Below are 21,028 nucleotides of genomic sequence, written 5' to 3' on the forward strand. Positions count from 1 at the left end.
AACCAGTTCCAGATTGATACAGCTTCATTCAGGACCCCTACAAGTTGGATTCCCCAGTATTGATGGCTGAGTGGAGCTCTGCACACTTTTCTTATAGATGAGGCTGTGCATGTCCTGGACCATTGTCCCTCCCATTTGATGGTGAGCCCACTAATAGCTCCCAACATCCTTATTTTACTTACTTTTCCCTCCATCACTCACTTGCTATCTGATGATTCCAGAGTTAAGTCTGGATTACTTGCCAGCTTTTCTAAACTTGCACAATAAGCAAGCACTAAGAACAGAGAACATGGATACACATTGCAGTCAGACTTGGATTTGAGTTTCTATTCTGCCTCATGTTCACTAGACTCGTCCCTTTTGTCATATACTATCTTCTCTTGAAGTTCCTTTCCCCTTCTCCCAAAGACTGTTTCATCCCCTCTATATGCCAAGAGTGATAGGATCTTCTTGGCAGTGTCTTCTGCTATCAGATAAGCCATCAAACTCAAGTCTTGTGAATCTACAATCTCAATTTGAGGCATGGAGTTTGGAAACCCAAGTTTACCTTTTGGCATTGCTACCCAATTTGAGTTGATATCACATTGGTAAAGTTGTTTAACTCCACTAAGGTAACTGTCATTAGGTTTAAAATAGGAATACTAATAATTAGTATTCAAGTTGTTGCATAGGTTAGTATCTTTGTGCTTTAATAAATGCTGATAATTTTTAGAGCACCCAATAGATGGTGATTTCTATTGTTTAGTTAAATATTTATTTATTAGTCCATCTCCCAGTGAGATCATTGGGTAAGGCCTAAGGCTTACACCTTAGCTTCCAGCTCTACTACATTTTTCAGGCACCCATCAAGTGTCGCAAGTAGAATAAGAGGTCAGCCTGATAATTTTACAAGTGACAATACTGGTCCTGAGAAGCCAGTAGTCTTGAGTATGTTTCTGATAAAAGGTCAGCATTCTTCTCTAGGGTTTTTATCATTCCTTTATACATCCATTGGGTAATTTCTTACATTCAGTGCTAGCTTCTGTTCTAGGCATCATTCCTGTAGTGAATTGGTCAGTGATGGTTAGCCATTTACACTAAGGCAGTTAGCACATTCAACGTTGTGAAAAAGTGAGTTAAAAAGCATAATGCATGTAACAAATATTTTTTGAAAACTAGTTATATGTCAGGAATTACACATCACTGGGTATGTAAACCTGGGCATAGGGCTTTACTGGTGACCTGGTAATGCTTCTTAGAGCAAGTGCTCTTTCAGCTGAAATGTGGGGGGAACGTAGGAGTTGGGCAGGTAAAGACATGTTGCTGCACAAGCCCTCCTGACTATGGACTCTTCTGCGTGGCTCTTGCCTGAGTTTGTTGGCTTCTGCATTCATCACTGGCATTTTACCTTTTTCCTGCTGCTCTTCTATTTTTTCCTTATTTCTTCCCAATAAAAAAGTACTAAATTTGTTCATTTATGTCATTTGTGCCTTTGCTGCGCTGCCATATCTCAGCAAGCTTTTCTCATTTCCTTTCCTAACTGTGGAGGTGGTGGGGTGTTTCATCAATGGCCCTGGAAGTGCACCTTACCCTCATTGCTAAAGATGTTTGTTCTGTACACAGAAGTAACTGCTTGGGAGCTTTCTCCAGACAGGAATGCTGGGGAGTTAACCTTGTTTGAATTCACAGTCAATGACTGACAGCCACTGATAGATTCAGTTATCAGCAGCATGCCCTGAGGTGGAATAGCTGAGACAGGTTCCAGATAGTCTCCTGAAGGCTTCGGAAGATTTGAACCCCCGGTTACTCAGTACAACAACCTGCTTATTAAACATGACTCAACCTGACTTGTTCCCTTCAATGTCTCTGTTTACTTTTTTTTTTTTTTTAGTACTTTCTGACTTTCCAGATAAACTAGTTGGAAGTCAGAGCTTCAGAACCTGCTTCTGGGGATCTCAGGCTTAGATGGAGGTTAGATATAGGGTCTGGGTAAATCACACTGCAGAGATGAGAAAGTTAAAGAAGAGCTTGAGAAAAGCCTATCTTTTGACTTTGATTTGGGGGACAGGCAGGGACCCAATTTAAAAAGCCACTGTCACCTTATATTCTATAGACATAGGGTGACTAGTCCAGAAAGTTTGCCATTCTGAGGAGCCTTGGCATAACCTCCAAGCTGCCTTCCCAGGTTGAAGGATGTGGTTAGCATGCATGATCTACCATCTTCATTGTGCATGCAGCTCTCAGGGCCTCAGTTGGTACTTTAATTTTGTCCTTTAAAAGAGGGTCAGGCATTGATGTAGCAAGTGGCTGTTTTCTGCTCCTTTTTAAGTAGAGGCCACTAGCTGCAGAAAGGCCCTGTGACCACTTCTTCCCTGTGTGTTCTCATAGCTTGTTATGGCACTTCATTGAAATTTCTTATCTGTCCTCAAGCTCTGAGAAGAGTGAAGATCAGCACTTCTCTGTTTATCCTTGCATCCTTAGAACAGGCCATCAGCATATTGAACATGTTGGATGAATAAATGAATGGACCAGATTTTAGTTCCTGGAAATACAAGGAATGATTTTTTTTTTAAATCAGATGCACTTATGGACAAGTAGGGGCCTACTCAGTAAATAATGGAATCATGGCACTGAAGTGACTGTATTTTGTCATGTCCTAAGAGACCTTTGAAGGAGTAGGACTTTTTAATAATTTGATTTTTAAAAGAACAGCAGCCAGAAGAAGGCGTAGCACATAGACTATTGAGATGTGAAGCAAAATGACTATTCTAAAAATTACAGAAAGCTCCACATTACTGGAACTCATTTGTAGAAAAGGAATCCAGAAAAAAATGAATTGGGCTCTAGCATGAAAGCTTTAGATGTCATGCTAAACAGTGTGGACTTAGGCTAAATCTTTGAAGGTTTCATTGAAGGGTTTTAATTGAGGGAAGGAAACAGTTATCTTAGAAAGACTGTTCAGGGATGCTGCCAGGATAATAGCTGTAATATTTGTCACTTTCTTCCATGTTTTTTTATAGTACCTTCATCTCCCTTTACATAATTCCTGGCACAATGTATCTGGTCTGTAAATTCTAGTAGCTTTTAATGGGCAAGAGCGAGAGCTTATCACCAGACTTAGCATCTCTATAGATTACTTTTACAAGACAAAGATCACTGGTCTTCCTGTGTCCACCTTTCTCTAAATTTACAATAGCCAGGGGGAGCCTTTTAAAACTTAAGTGAAATCTTGACATCTCTACAATCTGAATTCTCTAGTAGTTCCTTGTTAAGATTGGAACCAAAGCCAAGAACCTCACTGTAACATAGAGAGCTTCCATGACACCAACCCTAATACCAGACTAATTCTCGTTTTATCATTACCCTCTCAAGCAGTTCCTCAGATGAGACCCATCTCGTGGAATGCACCCAGATGCTCACAGGCTCATTCTGTCACTTGGTTCAGTGATCAGTCTCAGTGAAACAGTCTCAGTCAGGGCTTTGCCTTAACTGAGTGCAAATGTAATACCTGTCTCTGACCCATAGTATCACCTTTACCTGGGTGAACTATTTTTGCATAGCAATTATACATTTCAACATACTACGTAATATATTTATATTTTGTGTTATCATTTATTCCCACTCACTAGAATCTGTGCTCTATGAAGATGCAAGTTTTTTTTCTTTGTTTTTTGGTGTTTTGTTTGTCCATGGTGGAGCTTAAATTTAGGGCCTGGGCACTGTCCTGAGCTTTTTTGCTCAAGGCAGAGCTCTACTTCTGGTTTTCTAGTGGTTAACTAGAGATAAAAGTCTCATGACTCTCCTGCCCCAGCTGGCTTCAAACCCTGATCCTCAGATCTCAGTCTCCTGAGTAGCTAGGATTACAGGCGTGAGCCACCAGCACCTGGCTTGTATTCATTTTTTTAAAGGTAGGTTTTACTGTGTAGCCCAGACTGGCCTCGAATTTGTGATCTTACTGCCTTTTTCTCCTTGCCCACAGTTGGCAGTCGGAGCTGAAAGGAAGAATGATAGAAAAAATATTCCAACTTTTCATTTCTCACTGCTGACAAAAGATGATGTTCACTTGAGAGTGAAGAGAAAGTGGGTCATGTGGAAAAAATAAATGTGAGGATGAAGAATTCGGTTTGTGTTAAGCCCCCTTTAAGTGAACAATTAGATGTTCTTCCTGTTCTGGGAGAGACTCAGTAGACCTGACAGGGAAGAATGGTGGTGGGCAACTTTACTTCTTTGTCTCTTCTCAGGTGTTTCCTGGGACTGTCTTCCTGATGAGCTGCTCCTGGGGATCTTCCACTGTTTGTGCCTCCCTGAGCTGTTGAGAGTCTCTGGGGTTTGTAAGAGATGGTATTGCCTTGCGTGAGTATTTTTACCTGATTTGGTGGTAGGGAAAAGGAAAGGTACATATTCATTTTAGTCTGGTGAATACAGTATCTCCAAAGAAACTAGATATCTTCCTCTTTTTATTCAAGTCCTCATTTCACAGTGGGAGACAGGGTCTTCTATTAGTATAAACTTACATCATTTTGTTTGCCTATATATCAGCTGGTGTTTTTTCGGCAGCATGGGTGGTGACCTGGGAAAGCAGTAACAGGGCTGAAGCAAGAAAAAGTTGACTTTCATTTTTTTCCTCTTTAGTGCAGAGGATCCAACCTAGTACCTCATGCATTCTAGGCAAACACTCTAGACTGAGTTACCTCACTAGCCCCAAGCTTCTGTTTTTCAAATGGAACTTCCTCTCATTTCCAACCTTCCCTAATCATCCCCCTTCCTTAGGCGCCTGCCCCAACTTTACTATGTGTTTGGAGACAGTCTATCATGTCTTCTTTCCATACATCTAGAACTCCCCTGTGAGGCAACAGAAGCTGCCTGCCTTGGAAGTAACACCACAGATAGTTGCCATCAGGTGGTCTGGAAGGCAAGGAAGTTTGGCAGTGTTACTGACTGTCGAAATAGTGGCTAAGTGTTGCAGCCACATCCAAAAGACCCATTTTGATTTTCTTTTTCCACTAACTATGCATTAGTCTCCAATCTATTTTTTAAAAAGATCTTGTATGTATTTATAGTTACATGATCTTTTGACACAAAGAGAGGTAGTAAAAATGGTTACCATATTCAAGAAAATTAGCATTCTCCTCATCTCATATAGTTACCTTGTGTGTGTGTGTGTGTGTGTGTGTATGTGTTTCTGTCTGTCTGTCTGTATGTATGTATGTGTATGTGTGTGTGTGGCTAAAGTAGGTAAGAATATACTCATTTACCAAAATGCAGAACAGTGTATTCACTGCTAGTTCTCACATAGAACATTAGCTGCCCATCCTCCATAAGTGCTGCTTTGCATCCTTTGGCCAGAGTCTCCTCCCAAATCCCCTTAATCCCTCAGTTATCATTAAAGTAGTAGCAGGCACTTTTAAAGCACTTTGTGCCAGGGGCTATTATCAATTTGTTCCTTAATGGGGTCTTAAATATGCATATGTTCTCAGTTTAAGAGATGAAGAAACCAGAGGGTCAGAAGTAAATTAGAAAATGAATGGTAAAGTAGAAGTCAAATGTCTGGTTAACACCACATCCTCAACCGAGTCTTGTTACATTTGGCTTGGATAGCTGAATTTGTCTTCCTGTGTATCTTAAAGATATAGGTGTTTTTGTTTTTGTTTTTGGTGGGGCGGGGGGGAAGGAGAGAAGGAGGGGAGTCAGTTGTGGGACCTGAACTCTGGGCCTGGGCGCTGTCCCTCAGCAATTCAGATCTACCACTTAGGCACAGCGCCACTTTCAGCTTTCCACAGCGCCACTTCTGGCTTTTTCTGCTTATGTGGTGCTGAGGAATCGAACCCAGGGCCTCATGCATGCAAGGCAAGCACTCTACCCTGAGCCACCTTCCCAGCCCAAGATGCATGCTTTTTTAAGAACAAGGTGAATGTTACAAAACTTGTTCCAGATTATTACAGAATGCTGGGCACACTGTGCTTTCATCCTTTCAAGTAGAAATAAGAGCCATGAGATCTGAGATAACCAGAGCATGATAATGCTCTCATTTTCTCCAAAGAAGATCACTCTCTTAAAAATACCTTATCTCCAGTCTACATTTTTAGTAATAAGGGTCAAATCACATATTGACAATTTCTATATAGCATATTAATTAAAAACCCAGCTGCCAATGAGAGCATTTATATCAAGCACTGTTAAAACATTTTAGAATACCTACGCATTTAGACTGTTTGTTCATGAGTTTATACTTCTGGTTACTCTTTTTCTATTTGAATTAATATGTAGATGTTAAACTTCTCTTGTGTTACTCAGTCCATTTTTGGAACCTCCTTTTTTATTTAATTTATTGAGAAACATTTGTCCAGAATCTACTGTTTCTCCCTCTTCCTTTCACATTTAGACAAACACAAAGTCATGTGACCAAAGCATAGCTGACGAGTGATTTTTTTTTTATCTATGACAGCTGTAGATCCAATAAAATGCTGCTTTCTTTCCCTTTTTGTGTCATTTTGAGTAATTGAGAATTCTGTGCCTAACACAAGTAGCAAATAGAATCATTGAAGAACTTTCGCATCTACTTACATAGTAATAATTAGTTAAGCAGTTTGAATAGACATTTTAAATGTTTCAGTTGAGTTGAATTCTGGAATTTTATTCTCTGACCATTGGCAGTACTAATTTTAACTTTAGGCCATCTAATTTGGAAATAAGTAAAGAAAGAGGGAAGGTTATCCATGTTACAATTTAAAAAAATAAAACAGTAGTTTCTTTAAAGTAAAGCTGGTTGCACAGTCTACTTTGAAACAAAAGTTCCTGCAGAATTTGCTTCTAGGGGATTTAGTGGCTATATCCTGTGGTCCAGCTTTGAGGATTCCAGCGATCTCCGTAACTGACTTACTGAATCAGGTTCTTCCCTTTTTCTAGGTTTGATGAGTCTCTCTGGCAGTCTTTAGACCTCACAGGTAGAAATCTGCACCCGGATGTCACTGCTCGGTTGCTGTCTCGAGGGGTGATTGCTTTTCGTTGCCAACGATCATTTATGGAGCAACCATTGGTTGAACATTTCAGGTAAAGAAGAAAATACCCTAGAAAAGTGTCTAAATCTCAAGGTAGAATTAGATCAACTCTTTTTTTCTTCTTTATTCAGTCTGCCACAGGCCATCTTTGCAGTATGGGTATTAGTTACATATGATGCCATATGGCCATTAGGTTGAAACAGGGCACAGGTTTTGGTGACACTGTTCCCATTGTAACTCAGGGTTACTATGGTGCTCTTCCTGGTGTATCTGAGGATTGGGGGTGGAGCTCAGTAGTAGAATGCTTACATAACATCCACAAGGCCTCCGGTTGAATCCCTAGTACCATAGCTGGGTGCTCAGCACATGAGGACAATGACTCACAGACAGAGCCAGACTGCCATATTCTTTTGTTTCTGATTAATCAGTGGGAAGGGTATTTCCAGATTTGTAGTGTGATTTTCTGTCCTAGTGTGGACCAATGTGCAACCTAAAATATGCCTTCATGTTGTTACTGTTTTTAAGTAGTTGTACAAAGAAGTTTTACAAAGGAGTTTCAACTCAATATGTCATAATGAACCCAGTATCACCCCTTTCATCGTTCATCATTCTGCCCCATCTTTATGAACTAAAAATGTTTCTGTGGTGTTGGAAATTACTCAGTACTAAGGAAGAGTGCTAATACTTGAGTAGTACTAGATAAGGAAGAGAAAAATAGGTTGAAGTCAGCAGACAAAAAAAATGAATTTATTACCTGACTTACAAAACAGTAACTCCTCTGAACATCACCTTTATAATAACAATTTGAAAAAACTACCAGTCCCATCATTCCTTCTGACTCTCCCTGTGTGTGATTTCTTTTGTTCACATCAGGATTTGTTTCTGGCTTCTTTTCTTCTTAATGCACATGCTGATCTCAAAGTGTGTCCTGTATACCCACCTCTGCTCAGAAGCCTCAAATCTTAATGTGTAAATCAGCCCTGTCTTCAGAACTCCTATTTCTATTACCTGCAGTCTTCCACACGTGAAACTGTTCCAGGTACCTCAATGTTAGCATATCTAAAATAAAACTTGGCCTCCCTCACTTTCACTGTCTTCAGTTTAGAAAATACCACTACTGCTACCGACTTACCCTGTCAGAAACCAGGTATCATGGCTTAATCTCCTTGTCTCATAATGTGCTCAGTAGTTTTCTAGTTGGGTCGATGTTGGAAACAACATCCTCACTTGAATTTTAAAAATGGATGAGAATGGGAATTCACTACCAGCAAGTCTGTGTATGTAGAGTCTTGTTAGTGATTGGCTGCTCATTTGGGGAGAGGAGGGAGTCAGATTTGATCTGGTTGTTCTTATATGAGTTTTTTTGTTTCTCCTCCTTGTTCAGCTCTTTTCGTGTACAGCACATGGATTTGTCGAACTCAGTTATAAATGTGTCAGCTCTTCATGGTATTCTGTCTGAGTGCTTCAAGTTACAGAATTTAAGCTTGGAAAGCCTGCAGCTTTCGGATCCCATTGTCAAGTGAGTGGCAGCCAGAGCATGAGACAGTTGTTTTATGTGTGTTATTTTGTTCTCTACATATGACTATCCAGATAGACATGGAAAATATATCTTATAGCCTCCAACTTTTGCAGAACTTTCCAGACTCATTCAGGCAATAAAAGTTGGACTCTACACCAGGTTCTGTGGTAGGGCTGTATAGATAGAAGGCTGAACTGTGTGGCCCACACCTCAGTCATGAGTGAGGCAGATAATTAGAGTCCAGTATGTTTATTAAATGCATTAGTGATTGTGTGGCAACACGCAGGAGGCCTAATTAAATTTAGGGAGGATAGCCTTCTCAGAGGAAGTGACTAGTAAGCAAAGGTATTAAAAATAGTCACTTCGGAGATCTCCCAAGATAAAAGAAGCAGTTGGAATCTTGTTTCTAAACTGAGAAGTAGCTGGAAGTTTGCTGTAGTATGGGACTCAGGGGTGAAGAGAGGCAGGCCACGTTATACTGAGCCTATATGGCAGACTAGAGAAGTCCAGGCTCTGGTTGACTCTGAAGAAACCATCTCAGAATAATGGCTCTTAATATCTAAGCTTCTCTACAAAGGAAATTAAGAATATTACAGATGAGAAATACATAACTAAAATGAACCTTGTGACTTTAAAATTATGGGCAACGGGGCTGGGAAGATGGCTCAGTGGTAGAGCACTTGCCTTGCATGCATGAGGCCCTGGGTTCGATTCCTCAGCACCATATAAGCAAAAAGAAAAAAAATGGAAGTGGCGCTGTGGCTCAAGTGGTAGAGCGCTAGCCTTGAGTTGAAGAGCTAAGGGACAGCGCCCAGACCCAGAGTTCAGGCCCCACGACCGGACCCCCCCCCCAAAAAAAAATAAAAATAAATCAAATAAATAAATTGTGGGCAAAATTATTTCCAGTGTCTTTTTTTAATAAAGGGCATATGAATCAATATTTCTTATGCACTTAATTCTGTGCTAAGTGCTATGCCAAGTCTTCCATTGCATTGTATCATTTTAATCTCATTAACAGCCCTCATTTGATACTCATTTCAAAGATGAGTAAACTGAGGGAAAGCACCCCCCCCCCTTGATGTCACAGTGATAATGAAATATAAGTTTTAAATTTGATTCTCCTGTCAGCAACTTGGGAATGCAACTTAGTTTTAGCCTGTATTTCTCTGAGTAAGTCAGTGTTGATCAAATAAAAATGCTTTCTCACTGTTCCTCTGGCATTTTTCTTTTTTCTAGTCAGCTTGCACAGAACTCAAACTTAGTGCGACTAAACCTCTCTGGGTGTTGGGGATTTTCTGAATCTGCCCTGAAGACTTTGCTAAGCAGCTGTTCCAGGTAGGAGAAATCTGTCACTTGGTTATAGAGTTCTTGTAGCTAATGCTTTAGTGTCTCACATCTGAATCATTGGTGAACTTTTTAAGCTGTTCACGCTCCATGTTCTTTCTTTTCATGTAACTTTCTGACTAAACTCAAAAGCCAAATACTATTTGGAAGGGAGAAGGATTTGTTTAGTAGTCCTCATTTCCTGCTTGTTACTATGAAAATAAAGAGTAAGAAGCCATGTGTTTAGCCCAGCGTAGCTGAAAGAAGTATGATTATACCTATCTATACCAGCAGGTCTTTGCCTATATTACCTATAGAACTTTCAATTTGGATCAAATATGTTACATTGTAAGTATAAGCCATAATAAGTGTGGTGACTCCACTTCCAATCTTTAATAATAACACTAGAATCATATTGCTGAGTGAGAGGATACTTGTTTTCTAGAACACACAATACAATGTATATGTTCGTTTGTTTAATGGTTTTTTTGGTCTCCATGTTACAGTCTTTGTACCCATTCCTCCTCAAGAGATCTGTTGAAGCAAATTTCCTTGGGGTTAGAATGATATAGGGAAGACAAAATGCAGAGTACTACATTTAGTCAGCAGTATATTGTCTTTGGAACCCTGCCCTGCCTGTTCCCACTAGCTCTGTTAGTGGAGGCAGAATTAAATGGGAATGGCTTCTTGCAAAGTCTGCATCTCTTATCAAGAATCCCAGTTCATTCTACTGGTTTCATGTTTGGCAGTTACTTGAGTGGTTTGAGAAAGAAAACATAACATTAGAATTTCTACCTCCAGTCCTACAGTGGGGTGTGTCTTCCAAAGGAGGAGAGAAAATTCTTCATTTCTGGAGAGGAAAGCATTTCTTAGGCTTTTCATTCAGATCTCTGGCACCTTTCAGGACAGTTGAGACGGGAGAATGTTAGGAAGTGAGAAGCTTAGAACAGAGATGTGGTACATGTAATGATAAGGAATTCCTGGATCTTTGTAGTCTCCCCCCACCCCTCACCTCCACCCGCAATGTAAGGCAAACTTCTTGTATAATGGATGGGCTCATGTTTTCCTTACTACTCTTTCGTGCAGACTGGATGAGCTGAACCTCTCCTGGTGCTTTGAGTTTACTGAAAAGCACGTGCAAGTGGCTGTGGCACATGTGTCAAAGACTGTCACCCAGCTGAATCTTAGTGGCTATCGAAAGAATCTCCAGAAATCAGGTAGAACTCCTGGGCCTCAGCGGATGGAATTTGAAGTGTAATCACACATCTGATGGATTGAGCATAGTTCTCTTCTATATACGTTGTTTTATTTAGTTCAGTGTACGTGTTACTTCCATTTTACAGCTGAGGAACGGTTGATCAGAAGAATAAAGGTAAACAGTTTGTGAGCTGGAGTCAAGAGGGTGAAATCAAATCAAGTGGATGGCTCACACCTGTCATCCTAGAAAATGGAGATTAGGAAGATCAAGGTTTCAATCCTGCATGGGCAAAATATTAAGGAGATACCTCCCATTTTAACAAACCATATGTGATAGTGTACATCTATAACACTAACTGAGATGCCATTGGAGGATTATAAGATAGGACTTTTTTTCCTGACAGAGAAAAGGGAAAAAAAAAATACAGGAGTGTTGGAGTCATTGTTAGAGAACTTAAAATACCAACATTGGAAGCACAGGCTATGCGTTCAAACCCTAGTACTACAAAAGAAAAAAAAATAATAATAATGGAACAAAGGTAAGGGAGGAAGCAAGCAAGGAAATAAAACTATACTTAAAAATATTTGTCTAAAATTTGTAGGCAAAGAATTACTTTAAATCAACTAAATTACTAGGCAAAACTCCAATATGAAAACATATTGCCTTTCCTTCATCCATGGATTCAACCAACAGCAGGTCGGTAATGTTCCGGAAAACAGTAGTATCTATTCTGAACAAGTACATTTTTTCTTGGCATTATTTCCTAAACAATAGAGTATGCAAATTCTTACATAGTATTTACATCTTGAGACACTAAAAGTAATCTAAAGATGACTTCAAGCATACAGGAGGGTATGTAGAGATTATAAACCAGAAAGCACTACCCAATTTAATGTAAGGGCCATGAGCATCCTGGTTTTCTATATCTACAGGGGTCTAAAGCCAATCCCCCTTGGATGTAAAGGGTGATTTTATTTGGTGTGTGGTTCTCAACTGGGGACAGTTTTCCTGCAAAGGGACCTAAAACAATGTTTGGAAAGAGTTGTGGTCACAGCTGTCAGGGAACTGCTGACATCTAGTGGGTTACAGCGGAGTAACAAGGAATCTGGCCCCAGATGTCGGTGCCAGGGTCAAGGTTGAGAAGCCCTGATAGAGCCCTGTTCATAAGTTTGTATTTATAACTGAATTCTGTCTGCAAAGGCAGTGATGTTTCTTCCAATGACACAAGCATTTGAAACCTGCGATAGGTAGCAGTTCCAGTCTTTACACACATTGATGTAACACTGAGAGAATCTGATTTACAAAGATAAGTGACTATAAATAGAAAGGTTCAGTTTTTTGTTTTTAAAACAACTTTATGGCAGGCACTGGTGGCTCACGTATATAATCCTCACTACTCAGGAGGCTGAGATCTAATGATCTCAGCCAGCCTGGGCAGGAAAGTCCATGAGACTCTTATCTCCAATAAATTACAAAAAAAAAGCTGGAAGTGGCATTGTGGTACAACTGGTAGACCACTAGCCTCGAGTAAAAGCAGCTCAGGGACAGCTCCCACACCAAGTTCAAGCATGATCGGGCAAAACAAAACTTTATAATCTCCACTTATATTCAGCCTAGGCAGTACCAAAAAAAAAAAAACCTACATAATATGGTGATTTATATCAATCCCATGTTCCTGGTGGTACTAGCTCATTTGAGTGTCGATGTGTTCATGTTTAAGCTTTTATTATGGTTAGAGGTTTGAATCAACATTTACCAATATTTCTCAACATTTAACTAGTATGTAAAAACTGGGGCTTGGTTTGTCCTCTGATAAGATACATTAGGCTTTAATAAACAATAGCTATACTTGAATGAATGGCCAGAGATTGGAGCCATTCATTGCCTATGCAAGAACTCAGCTTTGCACTGCCATTCAAATGTCTGCTTAGTGAAACTAGGGAAACATGTTCTGTAGAGATCTGTATAAGCTCTAATCATTTTTTACTCCCTCCCAACCCCTACTTAATTGTATTTTCCTTTTAAACATTGCTTTAAATCTGAGTTTAGTATTATACAGTTATTATCAAAAGTACATGAAACAAAAAGCAAAACAAATCAGCAGTGAGCAGACTTCCTAAGCATTATGGAAGGCATTGCAAATTCAAGGAGGAAACATCAGCACAGTGGGCTAGAAGGGACTACTCTTACATGGAAGGAATGGTCCAAGAGACTCTGAAGCAGAAGCCTGATTGGAGGAGAAATCCACAGGGACTTGTAAAAGAACATTTTGCAACCAAGGGCCACAAGTCTAGTGGCCTTTGATATGGAAGAGGCAAGGGAAAGAGGAGACAGCCATGGGTTCTGAGCCCAGGCAGAAGCCATGGAATACTCTGAACTAATCGATGTGATCAGACTTACCTTGTGAAAGGCTCACTCTAGTACCAAGTTGAGAAAACAATGTTGAGGAGACACTTGGAAAAAAAGCAAGTCTTAAGTTACATGAGAGAATATGGCCCAAGAGGGACTAGGAGATGGATAGATAGGTAGGTAGGTAGGTAGATAGATAGATAGATAGATAGATAGATAGATAGATAGATAGATAGATAGATAGATAGATAGATAGATAGATAGATAGATAGATAGATAGATAGATGTCAACAGCATCAGTAAAATTTGCCTCATTTCAAATAAGTAACTTATTGATTGATTTTTCTGATTACTTAGTAGCTTGGGTTGACTTGTATTTTTGCATTAGAGCTTTTTTAATATATCTAGAATTTATTGGGATATATTATTTGCATTAGAGAAATCATTTTCCTGTCATGGTATATTGCATTGATTTTTAGTAATCCAGAATTTGTTTCACTGATTTGAAGAGTCAAGTCTATATAGTGTTAGCTTTTGCTTTTTGCTATTAGGAATGATCCTTCCCCACTTTCTTTATTCTTTCAGTCATTCACTGATACATAGATAAGCTGTAATTTGTTAACCATTTTACACAATTCTTTTAGCATTTCCAATAGGTTTTCATGAGATCTCTTAAATTTTCTATGTAGGAAATTTTGTGTGCCCTTCTGATCATTTTGGCTTTTTCTAATAATTTCATCTCTAACTGCCCTTGTCCAGACTTTCGGCACTGTGTTAAAAGATGTTCTTAACAGCAGATATTCTTGTCTTGTTCTTCATTTGATAGTGACCATCACATTTGTTTTCCTAGATCTTTGTACCTTAATTAGAAGATGCCCCAACCTTGTTCACCTAGACTTAAGGTATTATTTTTTTTATTAAGTTCATATCAAACGTTGAAATTTTATGATTGCTCATTAAATGGGGGAAAGATCTTAATTTTGAACGGGAGGAGTTAAAACAGTAGTATTCTCCATCAAGGAAGGACAAGTGGGTCTGAATCTCTTCTGTTCTTTTACAGTGATAGTATCATGCTGAAGACTGACTGCTTTCCAGAATTTTTCCATCTCCACTACCTCCAACACCTCTCACTTAGTCGGTGCTATGATATCATACCTGAAACTCTACTGTAAGTATGTTTCATTATCATGCTAATAAGAGGACAAAGACCAGCAAAACTACTACTTAGTGTTAAAAGCCATTATTATTAATAGCAGAGACGTTTGTAATGCAGATGTTAATATTAATGTATCACAAACTGGATAAGAAAGTAGCCAGATAGAAGACCATGGCAGTTTTGCTTGAACTGTTGGGTAAACTGAGACTGGAATGGCAATGTCATTAAGCATTTATTATTTTACTGCCAGCATTACATCATTAGATTGCTGTAGTATTAGCCTCTGCAAAAGACTCACAGAAGTAGTAGAAGAAAGTCCTCATGAGTGTCATTGTGAACACAGAACCCAAGTGTTTGGATTTGGTTTAGTTTTCCAAATTTTTCAATTAACTGTAAGTGATTTCAAAAGCTTTCATCTGTGCTTAGAGAAAAAGTTCTGTAATGGAGTGAGGAATTTACTGGTCGTCAAGGAGGATGAAGAATCAAAGACTTCTATGAGTAGATATAGTATATTGGGTCCTAAAAAGTAAGATGATTCATCCAGGATTGATGGTGAGTCTATCATCATCTCTTTATAAAAATAAGACTTTCCTTAATCCCTAAGGGCCATGACATTATTTTCTAATGCTAAATGCAGAGCAATTCCATTGAAAACCACAAGAGGTCAGTGTCTTTTAATCAAGTGCCCTACCTATTAGGGTCAGTCTGCTCAAGTGAGGCTGCTATGCTCAGCACTATTACATGACAGTCATTTAGCTTCAGCTTCTTACCCAAGAAACATGATGAATTCAGACAACGAATGTGTCTAGTCCTCAAATCAATGGCTTGGATCTTATAGTTTTAACCAATTAGTGAATAAATCAGATACTTATATGCACAGAATTAACTAGAAGAATTAGGAAGTCTGGCATAATTAAATTACTCATAATTAATTTCACTTAATCTCAGGAGGACCTAAGTATCTCAAATTGTTTCCTATAAAGGATACTATAATTTACTTGCATAACTTTTAAGTGCTGGGATCTAGGTTTGTATTCATGGAATTCTTACAATTCCTGCCTCTCTTTTCTAGTACTCAGAGCTTTTATCTTTACTCAAAAAGGTGTCTTTCCTCTGCCTAGAATCTAGGCTGTCCCCTAGGAAGTGGAGATAATTCTTTTCTTTTTTCTCAACAGATCTGTCCATCTGTCTTGTTTTGTTTTGGCTTCAGAATGAAGCTTAACAGGTGATAGACCAAATGCTTTTCCTCTAGCCAGAGGCAAAGGGAAGGCTGTGTGCTCTTGCATTTTATTCTTGTATTACTAGATACAAGAATAATACAAGAATACACATGGAATGCCTGCTAGTAATCCCACAGCCAGTGTGAACTGATGGTGAAGAATGATGAAGACATAGGCCTGAGTGTCCTGTCTACAACATTATCTCTCATTTTCTAAATCTACCTTTGATAAAAGAAAAACAGCTATTAAGGGTTTAAGCATATCAAAACCTCAGCATAGAGAGCAAAAATATGCTCTCTTTGAACTTTAAGAGTGTTTCTTTAGACACCATATAAATCTGTCATGATTTATACTTTAAACTTTTTACATAAGTTTGTTGGCACCCTATCCAGAAGTATCTCAGATTCCTTTGCATCATTCTGGAAGCTGATGTATTTGAAATTCATAATAAAACTTCCAGGACTGGGAAGGTGGCTCAGTGGTAGAGTGCTTGCCTTGCATGCATGAGGCCCTGGGTTCAGTTCCTCAGCACCACATAAGCAAAAAAGAAAAAAAACGGAAGTGGCACTGTGGCTCAAGTGGTAGAGCGCTAGCCTTGAGCTGAAGAGCTGAGGGACAGCGCCCAGGCCTAGAGTTCAGGCTCCACGCCCGGACCAAAAATAAAAATTTTAAAAATTAAAAAAAACTTCCAAAGAGCCTTAGTAATAATTTCTAGCAAACTAGCCATCTTATGCTATAGAAGGATATTTCTTATCTCAGAAGAATGATAGTAAAATCTGAATGTCTTTTTGCTTTAATAGTATTTTTAAAATAAAACTACAGATTATTCCTCCCATTGTTGTATTCTCTTCTTTAATCTTATTTTGTGTGTCTAAACTTTTTTCTAATTATACCCTCTTTCTCATTAAAGTAAGAAACCCAAGCTAGAGAGAGTAAACTGATAGGAGATAAGGAGAGACTTAAAAATTCCTGTTAGAATATGTAGTTAAGGCATTTTAGATTTTGTATTTCAGGAAGACAGGCTTATGTAGATGAAAGGAGGAGTAAACCTGAGTGTTTACAAATGTCTTTTGGGTGCAGGGGGTGTTTCATTTGTTCCTTTGAAGCCCAGCTGGCCTCAAATTTGTAATCCTCCCATTTCAGCCTCTTATATAAACATGCTTTGTTTATTAAACTGGAAAAAAAAATTCTGAAGACATTTGTCAGTATCATTTTAGTAGAGTTCTTAAGCTAGAAAGGTTTGAAAATACTTCATTCCTGTTTTCTATCCCTTCATTTGATTTCCAGTATCTTGTAACATCAGAGATGTTTGTAAATTTTTCTGTCATAGATACATACTAAGAGGCAGGGATTTTTTAAATCTTGAAATCTGAAGACTTTCTGATTCTTGACCCATCAGCCCTTTCTCTGCAGCTCCCTTGTCACATGTAACTTGGGAGAGTGACATGTGATTTCCTTCCCAAAGCTGTTGTAAGAATATTTCCTCCTCTGTCATCTGCCATATCCCCTCCTTTTCTTACTCCCACTCAAAGCTTCTTCTTTTGAATATTCCCCACTGAAGCATGACTTACAACTTGGCTGCTTTGGATATCCCGGAACCAGGATCCTCCTAGGTATTTCAAGATTCTCATACACTCAGATTTCACATAAGAAGACTTGAGAGCTTGAGATTGGAACAGGCTTGCTCTCATCTAAAGTGGTAATAAGTATAAACTGCTGGCTGGGAATGTGGCTTAGTGGTACAGTGCTTGTCTAACATACATGTGGCTCTGGGTCTCAAGTGGTAGAGCACTAGCCTTGAGAAAAGGAAGCTTAGGGACAGTGCCCAGGCCCTGAGTTCAAGCCCCAGAACTGGCCAAAAAAAAAGTATAAACTGCATGGATCATTGCTTTTCTTTTATACTGCTTGTACAATACAGAAACGAACAACTGCAACCTGTTCCAATTCATTTTCTTCCATTTATTTTGCCCTCCAGCAATTACTGCCCCATTCTGAACAAGCAAATTTATTTGAGTAGTGTTTTTCTAAATTACTTTTCGTCTTGTATTCCACTAACATATTAAACATCTGTAGTAGTTAAGATACTGTGGAATGTAGAGTAACACACTTAGAGGGGTGGTGGGAAGATGGGAGGTCAAGGGTCAGCATGGAAGGTTTTAGGCCCCCTGAACAGTGGGTTCCATTAGTAAAGAAAGCATGTAAGCAGGCTTTCTTTAGGAAAGTACCTTTGATGTTCATATATGGAACAGGCTGGAAGGAAGACCAGTTGGTGGCCAAGTAGCACTTACAAGCCTAGTTTCCTTGAATAATTATTGACAGTGTTAAAATAGAAAGGTTGCTTCTGACTCTAGACCATTGATGTATTCATTGATCTGCAGCTGGATTTTGTTGAAATTTCAAATAAATGTTCCCCTTCCTAAGACTTTGTACTGTGTGTCCCAACCTGGCGCAAATACAGAGGACATTAGTTTCTGGGCCTACTGTTGGCAAAATCAACAAGTATTGACTTCAGAGAAGCAGGCTATAGGTTTTTGTTGGGAGGGAGTTGTTCGTTGTTTTTATGAATCAGAATACAGCTGTTGGCACAGTTGTATTTCACCTACTATGAAATACCTAAGACGATGGCTGGTCTGTCTGACAAGGGAAACATGGTAGTGTGTAGAGAGATGACAGTGTGTGAATGATGGGTCACCCCTTTTTCTGGTTGTACCCAGCTACATCACCCTATCTAAAATATCTTAGCAAAGTTGCTGAGCCCCTGTGGATCAAGCCTGTAATCCTACCTACTCAGTAGGCTGAGAGCTGAGAATGGAGGAAGGAAAGTTCATGAGACTATTATCCCCAATTAATCACTAAAAACCAGAAGTGGAGCTGTGATTCAAATGGTAAAGTACTAGGCTGGAGGACGAAAGCTCCGGGACAGGGCCCAGGCCCTCAGTTCAAGTTAAGACCAGCATACACACACACACACACACAAAATCTTAGGGACATCACTAATGGGTTTCATTATTCACAATAGACTTCATACACACACACACATACACAAAATCTTAGTGATGTCACTGACAGGTTTCATTAGCCATAATAGACTTGTTAACTGTGAACCACCATTAAGTAAATAACCCTGTCAACTTCTGATGAGCAAGAGCCTGCAAATAAAGGTGACGTTTACATCCTTAAATTATACATAATAGGTAGTATTTACAACTCATAACAGCAAAACATTTACCATCACTAGCTTTACTAGCCCAAAACACAGTAAACTTGTAAGATTGCTATGTACATACAGAGTTGGGAAAAGAGAAGCCAATACATTTAGGTTTTAGTAAGTGTTCCAGTGAGTTCTAACGTTGTTGGAAGCCTCAGCATTGAAATGCAGAGGTGTTCCTGATTGTTGTGTGGGTCCAGCTTAAAGGCTTCTGCATCCATGTTTAATGTTTGCTATTTCATCAAATCATTTATCACAAGTTGTTTCCTCAGGCTACATGGCTTTGGAACAGATTGTAAACACTAGACTACTCAAACAATTTCCTTAGATACTCAAAGTCTCCTTTTTTTCCTTTTCCAGTGAACTTGGAGAAATTCCCACATTAAAAACACTACAAGTTTTCGGAATTGTGCCAGATGATACCCTTCAACTGTTACGGGAAGCCCTTCCTCACCTGCAGATTAATTGTGCTTATTTCACCACCATCGCCAGGCCTACTATTGCCAGCCAAAAGAACCAGGAGATATGGGGTATCAAGTGTCGACTGGCCCTGACAAAGCCCAGTTGTCCATGAAGTGCTATTGCAGGGTAGTACCTCGCATTTCTTTGGAATGGGAACATAGGCAGGAAGCCAATTGCTGGAACATTTGGCTAGTTTTGTTACTGGTTTTCCCTTAGCCTTCTTCCTTAGGTGTTTAAAGGGTCATTTAAAAGGGACAACTATGAGGTGTTACTTTTAAGCTTCTGTCAGTTCTATGCCCAGAAGAGCCTAAGTTATAAGGCTTTGGGAGTTTTGGAAGAATGAGCCTTTGATTTTAAAGTAACCTTATTAAAAAGTGAAATTTGACCTGACTTAAGTACCCTTGTGGTTAAGTCTATTTAGGATGAAACTTAAAATTTTCCACCAGCTAATTTTCATAGTCTTAGTAGTAACTTTTGCCTATTTTTCAGTATTGCTTAGTACAACATGACAAGGAAGAATAATAAACTGTATTTTGTTGACAAGGGAAAAAAAGGGTTCATAAGATAGTAGTATTTGAGGCAGATCTTTTCTGGGGATTTCATTTGAAATTAATTCCACAGAAAGAGCCCCTTATAATTCACTTCAAATTCTAAAATAAAAGCAAATAAATAAATGGCCAGAAGAATAGAATTGGTAGAGGAACTGAAGGCTCAAGAGGTAGTTTTTGAAGGGAGGTCAGTCTGGTATTACCTCTTTATGTTTAAGGTGCTATGTTTCTAGAATTCCAATTAGGTAAGAAAATATCCTTGTGGTTTTCTAATTTTATTATCCAATTATTTTAACATGAGTTAATTTTTAAGATGACTTGCTTTATTTTAGAAAGGTGATATTATCCTAATCAGTATCTTATCTAGTCTTCAAGTTGGACGGAAGATTCTGAATTGATATTGTCTGCTGTTTTCCTTTAATGCTAAAATTGTTTTTGTATTCTAGAATCAAGTATTTTAAATTCGTTTTCACAGTAATTGCTTGAAACTACTCATCAGGTTACTGGACCTAAAATTCCTAAGAACTTCTTGTTCTTTATGTCAGGAATGCACACTAGAGGCAGGTACATGTTTTGCCCAGTTTCTGAGCATTCTGCACCTGCATAAGATTTTAAGACTCAGGTGTTGAACCATTCAGTAGGATGGATTTTTTTTTAAGAAACCTAGTACACAGTAGCAAAAAGACCTAATTATGTTTTCTGAAAATCATAATAAAACTAGTTTTGTAAATCATTGATCTCATATGTTCTAATGCCAAAACATTTCTATTAACTTCTTTTATATCAATTTTAATGTTTCATACAATAGTATGAAGTGCCATTATCTGCTCAGATTTAAAGAACATTTAAAAAGTTTTACACAGAAAATTACTATGCATCTATTAGTAATTAAAAAGTGCTAAATACTTGAAATTATTGTTTACAGATTAGTGACAAGTCCAGGTGGACTCCTAACTTCCAGGTGTCCTGGAAACACACAGTACCTGTACTTCTAAACTCAAGTCCAGTCATAAGCTATTTGCCAACACATTGGAGTAATCTGTATTTTTATATGGTTATTTCTACTTT

The 21,028-nt window shown here is 38.7% G+C and overlaps 1 protein-coding gene across 2 annotated transcripts in view; it reads left to right on the plus strand.

Moving 5' to 3' along the window:
* The window catches only part of Skp2 (S-phase kinase associated protein 2), a 28,149-nt gene extending 7,121 nt beyond the window's left edge, over positions 1–21,028 (plus strand). For both annotated transcript variants that reach the window (XM_070041031.1, XM_070041030.1), the window contains exons 3-10: positions 4,221–4,332; positions 6,886–7,029; positions 8,362–8,496; positions 9,733–9,831; positions 10,906–11,036; positions 14,217–14,268; positions 14,427–14,534; positions 19,311–21,028. In XM_070041031.1, the coding sequence (XP_069897132.1) occupies positions 4,221–4,332; positions 6,886–7,029; positions 8,362–8,496; positions 9,733–9,831; positions 10,906–11,036; positions 14,217–14,268; positions 14,427–14,534; positions 19,311–19,524 (995 nt within the window). In that variant the 3' untranslated portion in view covers positions 19,525–21,028. The remainder of the gene's footprint in view (positions 1–4,220; positions 4,333–6,885; positions 7,030–8,361; positions 8,497–9,732; positions 9,832–10,905; positions 11,037–14,216; positions 14,269–14,426; positions 14,535–19,310) is intronic.

This window comes from Dipodomys merriami, unplaced genomic scaffold (assembly GCF_024711535.1).
Source record: "Dipodomys merriami isolate MVZ:Mamm:240054 unplaced genomic scaffold, mDipMer1.0.p SCAF_30, whole genome shotgun sequence".
In the NCBI taxonomy this organism is placed as follows: Eukaryota; Metazoa; Chordata; class Mammalia; order Rodentia; family Heteromyidae; genus Dipodomys; species Dipodomys merriami.